The sequence below is a fragment of the Scyliorhinus torazame genome, chromosome 18 (assembly GCF_047496885.1).
Source record: "Scyliorhinus torazame isolate Kashiwa2021f chromosome 18, sScyTor2.1, whole genome shotgun sequence".
NCBI lineage: Eukaryota > Metazoa > Chordata > Chondrichthyes > Carcharhiniformes > Scyliorhinidae > Scyliorhinus > Scyliorhinus torazame.
In genome coordinates this window covers 140485940-140502476 of record NC_092724.1, presented here as the reverse complement: position 1 = coordinate 140502476, position 16537 = coordinate 140485940, and the positions used below count along the sequence as shown (strand labels likewise).

Here is a 16537-nt window from a genome sequence, read left to right as displayed (position 1 = left end):
GCAAAGTAAGACATGACTGATTCGCAGTAAGTCACATTTGGTGGCAAAGACAAATGCTACAATGTTCAAAGCTGCACGGGTAACCAGCAGGGATTTATTAGCCATTGAAATTTTATTTAAATGGGCTTTCTCAAAGGCAGCATTGCTTGCCCTTTTGAAATGGTCACAGAAGCTTGTGGTTAGTCTGATCCGTTCGAGTGGGCTCCTGACACACAGGAAGCATTTTTGTCTTGGTTATTTTTGGTCATTGTACTGTTTGATTTAGTTTTCTTATTTTGTCGCTGCTTCAGCCTGATTCTTTGCAATGCAAGATTTGTATTTTTATTTGCATTTCTTAGAACTGTCGTGTTTTCAGCTGCTATTATATTTGCAGCAACCAAAATGAGCAGGATCAGAATTCCTTTGAGGGGAATAATGAAGGGGAAAGAGCAATTATTGAGAGGATAAATGTGGCAGGTGTGTCTCATACATTATATGTGCACCTGTCCTAAAACCACCACCTGCGCTTACAGGCCATGAAAATATTTTCTGGGCATATCAAAGATGTGTCTTTGATACTTCACTTAAAAGAAACCAGCACAAAGCTATGCTATAGTTTGCATGTTGAAGAGAGACTAGCTTTGCAGCAAAGATGTGACTCTTTCCTTGGCAATAAAGAGTACTGCTGAAGTAAACAAAATCCCTTTTTTCCAACATAGTTTAGAAAATATTCCAATTTACTTGGATCCAAAATGGATTCTCTTACAATTCCCATAATTAACCCCATTCATTTCCCAAAACATACAAGAGATTGGAAAAGAAATGCAATCCTTTGCCAGACATTCCTTTTCTTCATTGCTCAGGTGTAACCATGGAGCAGGTTGATCAGGGTATATAAAGACCAATTTTATAGGCATATGACACTATTGGGACAGTTTCGCTCATCAGTAATGCATATCTGGGAGTCATAAGTGTACTGTGAGTCATGGTTAGCACTGTTGCCTCATGGCACCAAGGACCCTGATTCGATCCTGGCCCCAGGTCACTGTCTGTGTGGACTTTGCACATTCTCCCTGTGTCTGCGTGGGTCTCACCCCCACAACCCAAAGATGTGCACGGTAGGTGGATTGGCCACACCAAATTGCCCCTTAATTGGAAAATAAAGAATTGGGCACTTTAAATAGGAAAAAAGTATATTGTGACCTTCTTGCCTATTGCACACAGGCATAAAAGCAACACATTGTCCGATTGTTTGATGATATCATTGTGAGTAAGAGACTGATGGAGGTGCTGTTTGTTATTACAGATGATAGTTACATCACCAAAAGAGGCCTTGTGGTGCGTACCTCTCTATTTTAATTCCATTTTCCAGCACTTGTTTGCTATGGCTTTTCACATGCTCATTAAATGCTTCTTAAATGTTGTGAGGGTTCCCGCCTTTTCAGGCATCCTCTGAGTGACAAGGGCTTTCCTCAAATCCTCCTGCCCTTGTCTTAAATCTATGTCCCCTGGATATTGAACCCTCTACTAAAGGGAACCGCTCCTTCCTTTCTATCTTATCTATGCCTCTCATGATTTTGTACATCTTGATCAGGTCTCGGATTTAAGATAAACACTGGAGCGTTTCAGTTATGAAGTGAAGTTGGTTGGGCAGCGATTGTTTTCCTGAGAGTAGAGAAGGAAAACAACCTCAGCCTAACCAGCTTCTCTTCATAAAGGAGATCCTCCAGCCCAGGCAACATCTCGATGAATCTCCTCTGCACACTTTCTAGTGCCATCACATCCTTCTTACAGTATGGTGACCAGTACTGCAGCCATGGCTTAACGAGCATTGATACAATTCCATCATAACTCACTGCTCTTATATTCTATCCTTCAGCTAATAAAGGCAAGTATCCCATATACCTTTTTAACCACCTTATCTATCTGACCTGCTGCCTTCAAGGATCTATGGACATGCACCCCAAGGTCCCTCTGGTCCTTTATACTTAGCATCCTACCGTTCACTAGTCCCTTGCCTCATTAGTCCTCCCAATTCACTCAACCACCATCTTTCACAAGGAGGCTATTTCATGAAGTGATGTAGTGCAGGACTGCTCTTATGTTTCCTACAAGGTGATTTCATTTGCCTTCGTGCCTGTTGCCATTTATCCTGCCCTTATAAAACTGTAGAGCTGAGAGTTCTGAAGAGGCCTTTTGCTTGCTTGCCAGATGTTGGTGCAGTCCTGCCTAGTGATACTATTTCCTTTAGGAAGCGAAGAAATCTATCTTGTTCCCAGCTGTAGGTGTCAAACTCGGGTTGGTGATGGCATTTCACCTCGGTGTGATTGTAGGGTTGAAGTGTCTGTCCAGAGACTTTAGCACACAGTACAAGCTGCTACTTCATAACAGTAGTATGGGGTGGGGTGGGGTGCTGCATTATTGGAGCTGCCATCTTCTAGATGAGATGGTAAACCAAAATCCCCTTGCCCTCTGATGTGGATGTAAACATTGCCATGGTACCAATGAGTTTGGGAGTTCCCCAGTGTCACATTCAATACTTCGCATAAACAAAAACAGATTAAATAGTCACATGCCCCATTTTGCAAATTGGCTGCCACACATTTCAACAAAAATACTTCATTTTGTTTGTAAAATGTTTTGGGGCATCTTGATGCCTTGAAATGAAATATATATATGCACACGAGTTATTTTTTTTAATGTATTTGCTATATGTTTCTTTTTAAAAATCATTGGTTTATAGTTGTTTAAACATATGTAAATTAAAAAGCTAAAAATATTGGACAGTAACTATTTGGGTCTATAGAAGGCAGATATTCCACATTCCTTTCAGGATGTCAAATAGTCGAGAACTGTAACGCCAGTATGTGAACAAATAATAATAATCTTTATTGTCACAAGTAGGCTTACCTTAACACTGCAATGAAGTTACTGCGAAAAGCCCCTAGTCGCCACATTCCGGCGCCTGTTCGGGTACACAGATGGAGAATTCAGAATGTCCAAGTTACTTAACAGCACATCTTTCAGGGCATGTGGGAGGAAACCAGAGCCCCCCCCGGAGGAAACCCACACAGACATGGGGAGAACATGCAGACTCCACAGTGACCCAAGCCGGGAATCGAACCTGGGACCCTCGAGCAGTGAAGCAACAGTGATACCCACTGTGTTACCGTGCTGCCCCTACAAAACAAATGTAATGAGTGGGACCCATCAACACAGGGTAACTGTGAGCATTTTTGGACACATTCCCTATGTAAGCAGGAAATATTATGTATCAGATAGAATGAAGAATAGCAATTACCTGCTAAAGATTTAAACTAAAACCAACTTGGTTGGCAAGCACTGCATGTCACAATGCCAAACAGACCAGAAAGTCTCAAATTTAATTACCAGCCTATTCCTTTCACTAATCTTTGTGGGGTGGTTTTAGGGTTGCTACAAGTGGCTTCAGACCAACTAACAAATACAAAACGCACATGACTGTTATTCAGTGATACATGCTGGAAATAAGTTTCGGTGTGAATGCAAGGTTAACGGCCTTAGTTGCAAAGCTCCCTGTGATAAAATGACCCGTGACACCCATCAAGATTTGCAAGTGAAGAGCTAGTACTTGGATAAGATACCAAAGGAAACTAGCACCTATAGAACTGCACCTCAGCAAGGCTTCCACATGCACCCCTCTCCTTAACTTCTCATGATAGATTTCATGAGTGTTCGTATTGCATCAGGAAGATTATTCCCATCGTCAGATGGTCAGTAATTAGACCCTTGACGTAAGGCCCTGCTGAGTCTGACCTGGACCATGGTAAGTGCCATCCCCCCTCCTCATACTTAACCATTGTGTAAATAAGCCAGAAACCAATTTAGGATCACTTACTGCATTGTTTATGCTGGTGCTACCCCTGCGTAGAAAGTTGAAGTGTCCACATGCTTCAAGTGGGAGGCAAGCATAAGATCCATTTACAATTTTGAGATACAAATGGATGGTGTATGTGCTGTACTTGCATTGAGTATTTAACCAATGATCCTTAAAGTGATTGTCAAAGGAACAGTCATTAGGTCCCTACGTTATAGAACCCTACCTTCTTGTGTCCAGCACTGGACAATCGCTCCCTCCTAATTCAATAACAACTGCAGTCCCAAAATCCCAAATGTCTAGGCTTTCACCCTCTATTCACTAACATTTCTGCAGCTAACTATCTGCTAAACCACACCTTTATCTCCCCTAGACACCATTGCTTTCTCTCACCCAGGTCATTCCACCAGTAGGCTCGCATCTTTGCTCCTTTAATGGAAATGGATATGACTTGAAAATGTATTTGGCAGAATGGTTTAGCCATTTATCACTAAATCCATTGGGATCACTTAAAAGATTATCTTCTCCTGCTCGCTGTTGAAACTGTTCACTATTCCAGAATCATCCTGGAATGCAAAACTCACTCTCTGCTTTTCTCTATTTCATACCAGTTTTGCAATAACTTCGCCCAGCCTCCCTCACCCGCTTCGTGAGATCATCCACTCAGCTGCCTCGGTTTCCCCTTGAGCATTAGGCTAAACCGCTTCAGGTGTCCCTCTGCCCTATCCCTGAATTCTCATCATTCTCTTTTTTCTCTCCCATCATTCTGGTCCACTAGATCCACTTACCGCTCCCTCCACCCCATTCCCACTAAACTGCCGACCACCCAACTTCCTTCCTCATCCCCAAAATCATTCTTGTCGTTAACTAATTATCTCTCCTCTTTGGATGTCATCATCACCCCTCTTCTCTCAAAAACTATCCCATATCCACCCGCCTTTTCCTCTCCAAAGTCCTTGAATGTGCTTTTCCCTCCCAAAGCAACATACATCTGTCTCAGAATTCCACATTTGAATCCCTCTAATCAGGTTTTCATCCTCCCATACTGAAACAACTCTCAAAGTCACAAGAAATTGTATGTCTGTAGTAATGGTAGGTTATATCTTTTCCTGTCATTTCCTTTTTTAAAAATAAATGTTTTATTAAAGTTTTTCCAATGAGCGTTTTTACATAACAAAAATAGAAATACAGATAGTAATAAAAAATAACAATAAGCATAGCCCAATGCTTACAATGAAACTACTTACACAATTTTTTTTTTAAAAAACAGAACAAGGTGGGTTTTGTCTCCACGCCCAACTCATATTGTATCAACAGTACCCCCCCCCCCCCCCCCCCCCCCCCCAGGGTGCTGCTGCTGCTGCTGACACTTACTGCTCCCCTAGAAAGTCAAGGAAAGGTTGCCACCGCCGGGAGAACCCCATCAAGGACCCTCTCAAGGCGAACTTTATTCGCTCCAGGCTGAGGAACCCCGCCATGTCGCTAACCCAGGTCTCCACACTCGGGGGTTTCGAGTCCCTCCACATTAACAGAATCCGTCAGAACCCTTGCAAACCCCTGCCAGAATCCTTTAAGCGCCGGGCATGCCCAAAACATATGGGCATGATTCGCAAAACTCCCCGCACACCTCGGGCACCTGTCCTCCACCCCAAAAAACCTACTCATTCTTCCGCCGTTATATGCGCCCGATGCACCACCTTAGACTGGATTAATCAGAGCCTGGCACATGATGAGGAGTTCACCCTGCCCAGGACAAAGGCCCACAGGCCCTCATCCAGCTCCTCGCCCAGCTCCTCCTCCCACTTATCCTTCAACTCCCCCACTGAGACTTCCTCTACCTCCTGCAGTTCCTGATACATGTCCGACACCTTCCTCTCCTCTACCCAGACACCACCCTATCCTGGATCCTACGTGGAGGCAGCCGCAGGAATGTCCCCACCTGTTTTCTAAGGAAGTCCCAAACCTGAAGGTACCTGAACGCATTCCCCGGGGGCAGGCCGAACCTCTCCTCCAGCGCCTGCATGCTGGGGAAAACCCCATCTATTAACAGGTCCTCCATCCTCCTAATACCTGCCCTATACCAGACTTGGTATCCCCCATCCAACCTACCCGGAGCAAATCTGTGGTTATTCCGTATCGGGGTCCACACCGAGGCCCCCTTCTCTCCCCCGTGTCTCCTCCACTGCCGCCAGATCCTCAGTGCCGCCGTCACCACCAGACTAGTGGTGTATCACACCGGCGAGAACGGCATCGGAGCCGTAACAAGTGCCCCTAGACTGGTGCCTCTACATGACGCCGCCACCAAATGCCCCCACGCCGGCCCCTCCTCCATTTCGCCACCCAGTAATAACTGCAGAAGTTTGGCAGAGCCAGCCCCCCCCCCCCCCCCCCCCCCCCCCGGCGCCAAGAATACCCGTTTGACACGCGGGGTTTTATTCGCCCACACAAATCCCGTAAAAATCCTATTTAGCCGCTTAAAGGAGGACTTGGGGATGAAAATGGGGAGGCACTGAAATATGAAGAGGAACCTGGGGAAAACCGTCATTTTCACAGCCTGCACCCGTCCCGCCAAGGAAAGCGGGAGCAGATCCCACCTTTTAAACTCTCCCTCCATCTGCTCCACTAGCCGGGTTAAGTTGAGCCTGTGCAGGGCATCCCAGTTCCTGGCCACTTGTATCCCCAAGTACCGAAAGCTCTTCTCCACTATCCTGAGCGGGAGCTCCCTCAGTCTCTCCTCCTGGCCCCTACCGTGGACCACGAACAGCTCACTCTTCCCCACGTTCAGCTTATACCCCGAGAACCTCCCGAAGTCCGCCAGGATCCGCATGACCTCCCCATCCCCTCTAACGGGTCCGAAATATACAACAGCAGGTCATCCGCATAGAGGGAGACCCTGTGCACCTCCCCTCCGCGCACCAGCCCCCTCCAATCCCCCGAAGTCCCGAGCGCAATGGCCAACGGCTCAATTGCCAATGCAAACAGCAACGGGGACAGGGGACACCCGTCTCATCCCCCGGTGCAGCCTGAAATATTCCGACCGTAGCCGGTTTGTGGACACTCGCTACAGCGGCCTGATACAGCAGCTTGACCCACCCTATAAATCCCTCCCCAAAACCAAACCTGCCTAGCGCCTCCCACAGATACTCCCACTCCACCCTGTCAAAGGCCTTCTCCACGTCCATCGCAGCCACCACCTCCACCTCCCCTCCGAAGGCATCATGATAATATTCAGGAGCCTCCTCACATTCGCGTTCAGCTGCCTGCCCTTAACAAAACCCGTCTGGTCCTCTCCATTCAATCCCAGGACGTTCCTGTCATTTTCAATCTGTCTGCAACCTTTTATATAGTTGACCACACAATTGTCATCCAAGACATCACCATCGTCATCCAGCCGGATTCAATTCTTATCTATCTAGTAACCATTGAATCAATTGTAATGGTTTCTCTTTCCAGTCTGCATCATTAACTTGAGTTCCCAAAGGATCTAGCTTTGGCCTCGCCCTATTTCTCCTCTACATGCCACCCCTCAGCAACATCATCCAAAAACACATTGGCTTCCACATACATGTTGACAACACCCAGTTTTGCATCAGTACCACTTCTCTCAACCCTTCCATTGTCTTTAAGTTGTCAAACTGACATCCTTTACTGGCGGAGTAAAAATCTCCAACGAAACAGTGGGAAAATTGAAGCCACTGTTTTTGGCCCCTACCAAAAAGTACATTTCCTAACCAGGGGCTGGTTTAGCACAGGGCTAAATCGCTGGCTTTGAAAGCAGACCAAGGCAGGCCAGCAGCACGGTTCAATTCCCGTACCAGCCTCCCCGAACAGGCGCTGGAATGTGGCGACTAGGGGCGTTTCACAGTAACTTCATTTGAAGCCGACTTATGACAATAAATGATTTTCATTTCATTTTTCACTGATCCTATCCCTTTCCCTGGCTGAAAAGGAGTGGTCGCAGCTTTGGTGTCATATTTTATCCTGAAATAAGCTTCCGACCGTACACCCGTGTCATCGTCAACATTTCAACTCGGTAACACCAAGAAAAACCATATTCGTTTAGAGGCTTTGATGAAATAAAATGTACCATGGTACCTCACAGCAGCAGTATAATAAAAGGGCAACGTAAGGAGATATTAGGTCAGATTACCAAAAGCTTGATCAAAAAGGAAGGATTTAAGGGACATCTTTTTGGAGGAAGGTGAGCTGGAAAGGGGTTCAGGGCAGAAATTCCAGAGATTATAGCCTTGGCAGCTAATGGCATGGTGAAGCTAAACACACACATGGACAGAGCTGCTGGATGCAGGGATTCCAGTGAAAACTACACCCCGAGAATAAAGCAGCGTAAGCAGTCCTGTCTTTTTTGGCTTGGGGGGGGGGGGGGGGGGGGGGGGGGGTTGACGAGAAAAAAAAAAAAAAGAGGTATCACAAGTGTTATAGTTTTCCAAAATAATGACTTCATTGTAGTTTGAAATTTTTATTTAACAACTTTCTGCTCCTTTGAGAAAAGAAAACTCGAGTACAAAAACAAATTCACAGTAGCACTTCGATACACATTTTAATTTTATAAAAATTAAGTTAATGCTGAACCTAATGCTGAGAGTTAGCCTAAAGGTTAAATCTACAGCTATTCAATACCTTAATAATAAAAAGTTAGTTTCTCTCCCCCCCGCCCCCCCATATTTTTATCCTTCCCTCCCTCCACCCCTCCAAGAGATTAATTCCTTTCTCAAATATGGTTTCACAACCACCAATCACTATCCAGCACATCATCCATATGGGCAGTTATCTATTTATTAGACAATGAGCTATTTAATTTTAAAATGACATTTCACGACTTTTATGCCACCAGCCAGCCTGTTAATTAGGTTACGAACTTGGCTGGTGCAGCTACAAATAATGATCAAAAAGGATAATCACATGTTTGTTTTCCAATCCTCTTGAGATGAAGATTGAAGGGGAGGAACTTGTCCTTCAGCTGCTCAGAGACTTGGGTCAGACCCCATCAGAAATACTACATTCAGTTCAGGGCTCATAATATTGGAGGGACTGGAGGTGGTGAAAATAATAGTGTAGAATCACCCGATTGATAGTGGGTCTTTAAATAGTTAAATTATGAAGCCGTGTTAGGCAACCTAATTGAGGTATTTAAAATGATAATGGGATTCAATGGAGTAAACTCTAATAGAGTAAATTTCCTCTGCTGGAGGAATCCAGAACAAGGGGCACAATTAAAATTAAGAGTGAGACCATTCAGGAGTGGTGAGGAATTCTCTCCTCCAAAAATGATGGATCAATTGAATTTTAATATGGAGATTGACATATTAGGCAAGGGGATCAAGTGGGAGAGATGAGGGACACAGATTAACCATAACCCAACTTGCGTGTGAAGAACAGGCAAATACTACCCCTGCTCAGGTGTACTCTGCACCACCAGAGTCATGGGTTAAAGCTTTGTTGGCCAAAATTCCAGCTATTCGTTTGATTCCACAATGAATCCAATACGTAATTAGGTAATTAGCCATAGTCCACAACGGACCACAGACATCTCTCTCCCCATTAGAGAGAGAGAGAGAGAATTGTTTATGTATAGCTTAAGAAGCACCACTCTGCAAGGATGGGTCAAGGTGAAGAGGCAGGCCACAGGTTGTATGGGGATTGAACTTGCGCTATTGCTGTGATTCTGCATCATCTGAATTAATTGCACCCCCCCCCCGCTCCCTACAGCTTCTGGTGTTTTAAAAAACATTTAAATGGCTCATTTGAAAGAAAGCACCTGTGACAGTGCGACATGGGGAATGTCAACCTGGCCTGTGTGTTCAAGTCTCTGGACATGAACCCACAGCCTTCTGTCTCAGGAGGTGAGAGTTCTAATCTGCTGAGCTATGGCTGGCATTGCTGAATCTAACAATGTGGGAGACCACCGGGTTTGAAAAGAATAACAAAAGGGGACATAAATAGATAGTAGTGATTGGTTAGGTTCTAAAAACCTGATGATTTCAAATAGGACTGAGAGAAATTTGAAAAGATACTTGAATCCACAGGGGATTAAATATCTTCCCAAAAAATTAAAGTTTAGGATTTTGTTCTATCCTATAACCTAGTTCCGGAACTCTGTTGCTCAACAAAACAAGCTCAAAATTACATCTTGTAATTTAACACACTGCTGGTGGCCTCAAGGTCATTCTGTTTCTATAACAGAATAGCAGCCTGGATTAAAATTGTGCCCATTAACCAGTGTAATGGGCTCAGTTAACCAAAATAAATGCACGCTCTGTACAGCTTTCCTCATCAAATTGTTGAACAACACATTCTGGTCACCATGGAGGTATTTCAAGGAGCTTCCATTGTACAAGGATCAAAGATCTAGATGATCAAATAGCATTAGTTTGTTCACTTTCTATACTGTGCCCCTATGGAATATTAATTTTAATCAACGCAATTGAAACAAATAATTATGGGTGTGGTGTGAATTTCTACTGGCTGGATATAGTGTAATCTCTCAGCGACCCAGAATTTCCACAACTTGGGTCAATACTGGGTCCTTTTTCTGCTGAAAAGGGCATGTGCACTTGATTCTGGGCAGTAACTTTCTTCCATTTCCTGACTAATATAAATCATAAATTGTTTCAGCAACAAGTTATACTATTCCTCCCTGGTCACCTTTCCTTCTATACTTTAAAGTTTCATGCACTGACTAAACACCTAGAATATATCACAAACATAACCCTTCCATCATGGCTGGTCTCTCCAGGCTCTTACTGCTCCTGGCATCAATACAAATTATTTATTTGTTCATGTTTTTCATTCTTTAACTTTCATTTTATAAAAACGGACAGTCAAATGGGATTATTATTCTGCAGGTACTCAATCAGAATCAGTTCATGTAATACACACTACAAAATAAAGGTTTCATGAGTTGGGACTGGCGAATGGCAGCACAAATCTGGCAAAAGCAGCCAATTCAAAAGGGGTTACTTTCTACTTAAAGCACGCTTTTGTTCAAAGTGGAAGAAACGGTAATTTGTGCATCATTGTAAACGGTGCTTATAGCTGCAAAGTACGGGTCAAAAAGGCCAAGATCAAAACGGATTGCTATGGAAAATTAACAGTCGGTGACTAAGAGTTTGTGTTTCAACTACTAACTCTAACAATGTCGGATGTTGAAAAAGCCCACGCTAGTCGGACTCTCCTTCACTGTCACCGTCACCAAGTTGGCAGTTACATCAGTGACAAACACATGCTCAATCAAACTGCGGGTGGGTTTCCAGTCTTGGTTTGTCTGAACCGAAATGGATGGGTTCGGAACCATGCTCGAAAATGAAGAGTCATGATCAGAGTCTGAACTCAGCGTCTCCTCGCCCGTGCTCAGCTCTGTTGGCACATTGTTGCTCTGTTTGGATATCTCGGAGGTAACATCCTTTTTGTCACCGTCTCGGATTTGATTGTCAGAATGAGGGACTGAAGAATTTGTCGTCTCCTTATCCATTTTTATCTGATTCTCTTTCTCACCACCATCTTTTCCACTACTCTCACACGATGCCTGGCTATTGGCAGCCTGTGAATTTAATACTTTATTGGAAACAACAGCATGAGAGTTCAATTCAGTCGAATTCAGTCCTGAAGTCCCGACACTCCTGGAAATCACAAATGGCAAATTGTTGTTAATGTTCTTTGAAGTCAAACCTGATGGACTAGTTACGTTTTTTGAACTCAGCCCCATCTTGTTGGCACTCTGCAGATTTAAGGCATGCGAATTTAACCCTGAATTAACAGCGTTCTGAGTATTTGGTGCTGGTAAATTACGGCCGAGTAGGCTTTGGCTCGGACTGTTCGCACTCTGGGAATTTGAAATGGCTGAACTACAAACACTGGAATTGTTTTTTATTGCTCCAGGAATATTCAACGCCTTTGAGTCGCAGTCCGATTTACACAACTCTCCAGAGTTTCTAGCGTTTCCAGGATTCTTAGTTAATCCGACCTTATTTTTCTCATTCACTCCTTGCGGATTTAGCACTGTTGTATTCCCAGGCTGCATTTCAGAGGCAGATTTATTCAGTGCCATTGGACTGGCAGGATGCAAGCTGGAAGAGTGCTGGCCAGATCCTGTACGATTTGCTGTTTGCAAGGCAGACCTGGAATTATTGGATTTTGACGAATTGAAAATACCCGAATTTAGCATCCCAGTAGATATGCTCAAAGGTTCCAAAGTGCTCTTTTCTGAGCCCACTTTCTCTTTCAAAGATCCCTCTGGTTTTTCCAGCTTCTCTTTTGTTGATTCATCTGTTCCAGAGTCACCACTTGTATCATTTCCAGATGTTTTTAAAGCTTTTCCTGGTTTGACTTTTATATTCTTTCGAAGTTCACTGCAGATAACTTTGCTGCTGCGTTTCTTTTTGCCAGTGTCTTTCAGATCAGTTTTGGCTTGGCTGATCTCAGTCTGTATCCGTTTTTGAGGGATATGGTCAGATTCCTCCCGCCGTTCATTGTTCCGGGATGTAGTCTGGGTTTGATCATCACTCTCCTCGTCCTCCTCCTCTTCGTCATCATCATCGTCGTCCTCTTCAGAAGAACTGCTCGACTTTGATGAAAGAGGAGTTTCTTGTTCCTAAGCAAAAAAAAAAACACAAATTAAGTGTCCCTGGAAAATTCTACAAACAAAAATAAAAATAAAGTGTAAATGACAAGATGCTGAAAATATGAAACAAAAGCAGCAAATACTACAAACACTCAGTATATTTGGAATCTACAGGCTAATTGAGCTCATGAAAACCCAGAACATTCTGGATTCACATCTAAAGGGCGGCATGGTAGCACATTGGTTTGCACTGTTGCTTCACAGGACCAGGGTCCCAGGTTCGATTCCCACTTGGGTCGCTGTCTGTGCAGATTCTGCATGTTCTCCCAGTGTCTGTATGGGTTTCCTCCGGGTGCTCCGGTTTCCTCCCACAAGTCCCAAAAGGCATGCTTGTTAGGTGAATTGGACATTCTGAATTCTCCCTCAGTGGACCCGAACAGGCGCCGGAATGTGGAGAGTAGGGGCTTTTCACAGTAACTTCATTGCAGTGTTAATGGAAGCCAATTTGTGATGACAATAATAAAGATTATTACGAAGCATCTGCTGGTTTGCTCTCTGCTAATGTGAACATTTCCAGCATTCCTGTTTTGGCACCTTTTAACAGATGCTCTTGCTGCAAGAGCGAGTGTAAACAATCTATAGATCTTCGTCTTATTGCCAAATCAATTTATGGCAAAGACAACTCAGGACCTACCTTACTGGCCGCCAGGAAATAGCACTGGTTCAGAGCAGAGAGATACAGGTCTGTGAACAGGACCGTTCCTCTTGCTGCCAGAGACTGGGTAATCAGTCCGTCCACTCTGATGGCCAGCTAACCAACAGCTAAAATCCCTTTTAATGCCTAACCATTTACAATGTATTGTGTAATATGGATGTAAAAACTACCTATAGCATCAGCTCATTTTGGCTGGGTTGTCGGGGCACAGGAAGAACAAGTGTCAAGTCACCCATGGGCACGGTCTAGGAATACCTTCATTAATAATTAGTGACAGACAGGAACATGCAGAAGTGAACAAGCAGGTTTCCTGCCTGGTTACTCAGCTGGAAGATGAGACATGATGCAGGTAGCAGTGCAGAGCAAACATTTAAATGTAAAGAGAACCTCATTTTCAAACTCTCTTGCCAAAAGCATCTAACTAGCACTTTTGCCTTTCAAATTCAACAACTAAATATTCTCAATTGAGAATGGAGGACTCCTGCCTACAAATGATAGCAAGCAAAAGTACCAAACACGGGTAAAGACTTGTCTGCCTCTTTTCCAATCATTCTTTGGAGATCGAAGGACTGAGCTTTAACATGTAATTTTATTCACAAATGATTCAATTTTCTTGTAAAACCAAGCAGCTAATGTGATCAGTCATCTAGATTATGCTCTAGATGTCACTGATTCCCTCAAGGTACCAGCTGTGTTAAATTAGGCTCTGTAATAATAATACAATAGGGTTTCTGACAGAATGACCAGGTATAAATTCTTGCTGTCACATTTCTGAAACTGACATTTCCTTCACAGTTCTAGCTTTTTAAAAAAAACAGAATGTTTGGAGGTGGTTAACATTACCTGGTGTTAACTTAGCAGAATCTGGATGCAGCAGTTTTGTTACTCTTTCACTGGAGAAATAGCAAGGGGTACTGCAATTGTGATCCATTTGCCAAAGCTGTAATAAATAACATCCATTGCTGCCTCCTTTTCTGTATTTCTTCTCTCAACCTTTTGATTTTCCTGCTCCAGATGGATTAACCTAGTTTAGTCATTTCCAATACTCATTTTAAAGAGGTTAACTGACTATGCTGTGCGTTTTCTGTATCATGCTGAGTATACTTTTCTAGATTGGCAAATCTATTTCACAAATAGATATTTGTATAAAAGGACCACCCAATACCATATTTAATATGTGCTATGATGTAGATAGCATCAGCTATCTTGGGTCATGTGGCACATTATCAGAATAGGCAGAAACCCAATCCTAGGTTTCCCAAGCTAGTGCTCCCGAGAAAGTTGGCCCTCGATTTTTGCCTGCATGTTGGGTGCATAGAGTCATGAGAATTCTCGGCTCTGGAAACCGGACTTCTAAAAACGTCTTGAGTGAACATCAGCTTTTTGGTCTGAGGGGGCAGGCTATATTAGCAGTCAGTGCAGGCAACCCCTGGAAGTAATGAGGGGCCAGAGGAAGGCCTGGCACGGGTTGGGGGACTCGGGCGCAGACAGAAAGTTGGCCCTCATGGCCTATTGGAGAGGTTGGTCAGCCATGATGAAGTCCCTGTGCCTTGGAGGAGACGTCAGGTGAGTGGGAGCTCTGTAAATGTTGTCCAAATGGTAAGTGACCCTGAATCAGAGGGGATACACAAGTCACAGCTATGAAGATGGCTATGCCTTGCCACCACTACATGGTCCAGATATTCTGCAGTCATACAGTTAGCTGGGAAGACTCCGTGGATGAATAATGAACAGTGCGATGGTCATTACCCCATCCATCTTGTCACCCACCTATCACAATGCACTGCGGCCATCTAAAATGTCCGCCTGCAAAGAATGATGGGAATTGTGGTCAGGCTTGGGACACAGACAAGCTGCAGCTTGTATATTTGCAAACGGCAGGTGAGAGGATGCAGGAATTCACACGTGCAAATGGACCATTCAAGGCGATTAAAGTAACAATGGGACCATCAGGTCCATCATATTATCTTTCAGACTGAACAGCACCAAGCTCCTGCTCGGAGCCCTCCCAGGATTGGCCAATGAATGCCCACCCCAAAAGTGATGTGGCAGCCCCTGATTGGATGTGACCCAGAAATAGGAATTGATTGACAGTGACCCAGAAACCACCCACAAAAGGGGCAGGAAAAACTCAAGCTGGTTAAAAGGCACTGTGCAACCCACACTCTGTTTCTGTTGGACCGGCTCCTGACCACCAATCTCAGCTCAGCTCCTAACATCAGTCAAGTTCAAGGACCCGCGACATCTACCGAAGGATGACCATTCAGCACAGACGACCCAGCCGAGTTCCAGCCGCCATACTTGAGGAAACAGATAAGGCCATATCCACCCTGCACCGAGCTGGTCATTTGGAAGTTAAATCAAGGTCATTTAAACTGATAGCTATAGTCTATGTGTGCATGAACACGTGATTACTTAAGTATATAACTTACCTTGTGTCCAATAAATAAACTGTGATTGAACCGAATACTTGTGTGGTCATTTGTCCAATCTACAGGGTACGCTCACACACTGTGGTTATAATAAAGATAGAGAGCAACAGCACCCACACAGTTTGAGTGGGTCCCCATCGTGTGACCCACACCAGCCGACCTTTGCGACTCACGCTGCCCAATCTTCGCGACCCACCATTTTCACTTACCTTTAATGTGACAGGTGAGCCTGCTTGGTCCTCACAACCTCACTTGCTTTATTATTCAATGTTACATTTCTGATAATGACGTCAGTTAATGATGTAAGATCTCACGGCGTCCGTTGAAAAAAATAAAGAGGTTTTGTCTCGAACTCGCCATTTTAGTCTGAAAATGACTTTGAAGGTTTGAGGGTTTTAAGCTTTCATTTGCCAGTGCTTCCTTGCGTATAACTACATGAACTTTGAATCCAGATTTGCAGTGGCACAATCAATAATCCACACCTCAAGTAATCATCTTTATGCTGCTTTCTTCCCGTTTCCAGCTTCTTCTTCTTGGGTTGTTCACCAGAAGCCCTCAGGAGCTCGCACCAGCTCTGCTGGCAGCTGAAAAATGGAGGAATCGCTTCCGCGTGCCCAGAGCACGTGACATCATTGTTCAGGACATGGGATGTGCTCTCTGCTGCCACTTCAGGCAGGAAGACTCCAGCGATTTTTAAAAAATCTGCTCCTGGGTTAGCGTGCTGGCGTCAAGAGGAGCCGTTCTGCTCCGCTGGGCTCTGGGACTGCGCATTGCTGAGGGGGCGCACATGCACGGAACAGCCTGCATTCTGAAAGCAGGTCACAGCCGGCCTTTTTAAATGCTGGTTGCGCATTTGAGCAATTCTTCCTGCGATCGGGAATGCCGCAACACATGGCCCGCGACTCACCCGCGACTCGCAACCCTGGGTTTGAAAATAACTGAATTAGAAGGCCATGGAGATGGGGAAGGTGCAATGG

At 44.4% G+C, this 16537-nt stretch overlaps 1 protein-coding gene across 1 annotated transcript in view; it reads right to left on the bottom strand.

Moving 5' to 3' along the window:
• Positions 1-8296: 8296 nt before the first annotated feature.
• Positions 8297-16537, bottom strand: part of cbx2 (chromobox homolog 2 (Drosophila Pc class)) — a 36420-nt gene continuing 28179 nt past the window's right edge. Inside the window, exon 5 of the mRNA XM_072483482.1 lies at positions 8297-12443. Within this exon, the coding sequence (XP_072339583.1) occupies positions 10983-12443 (1461 nt within the window). The 3' untranslated portion in view covers positions 8297-10982. The remainder of the gene's footprint in view (positions 12444-16537) is intronic.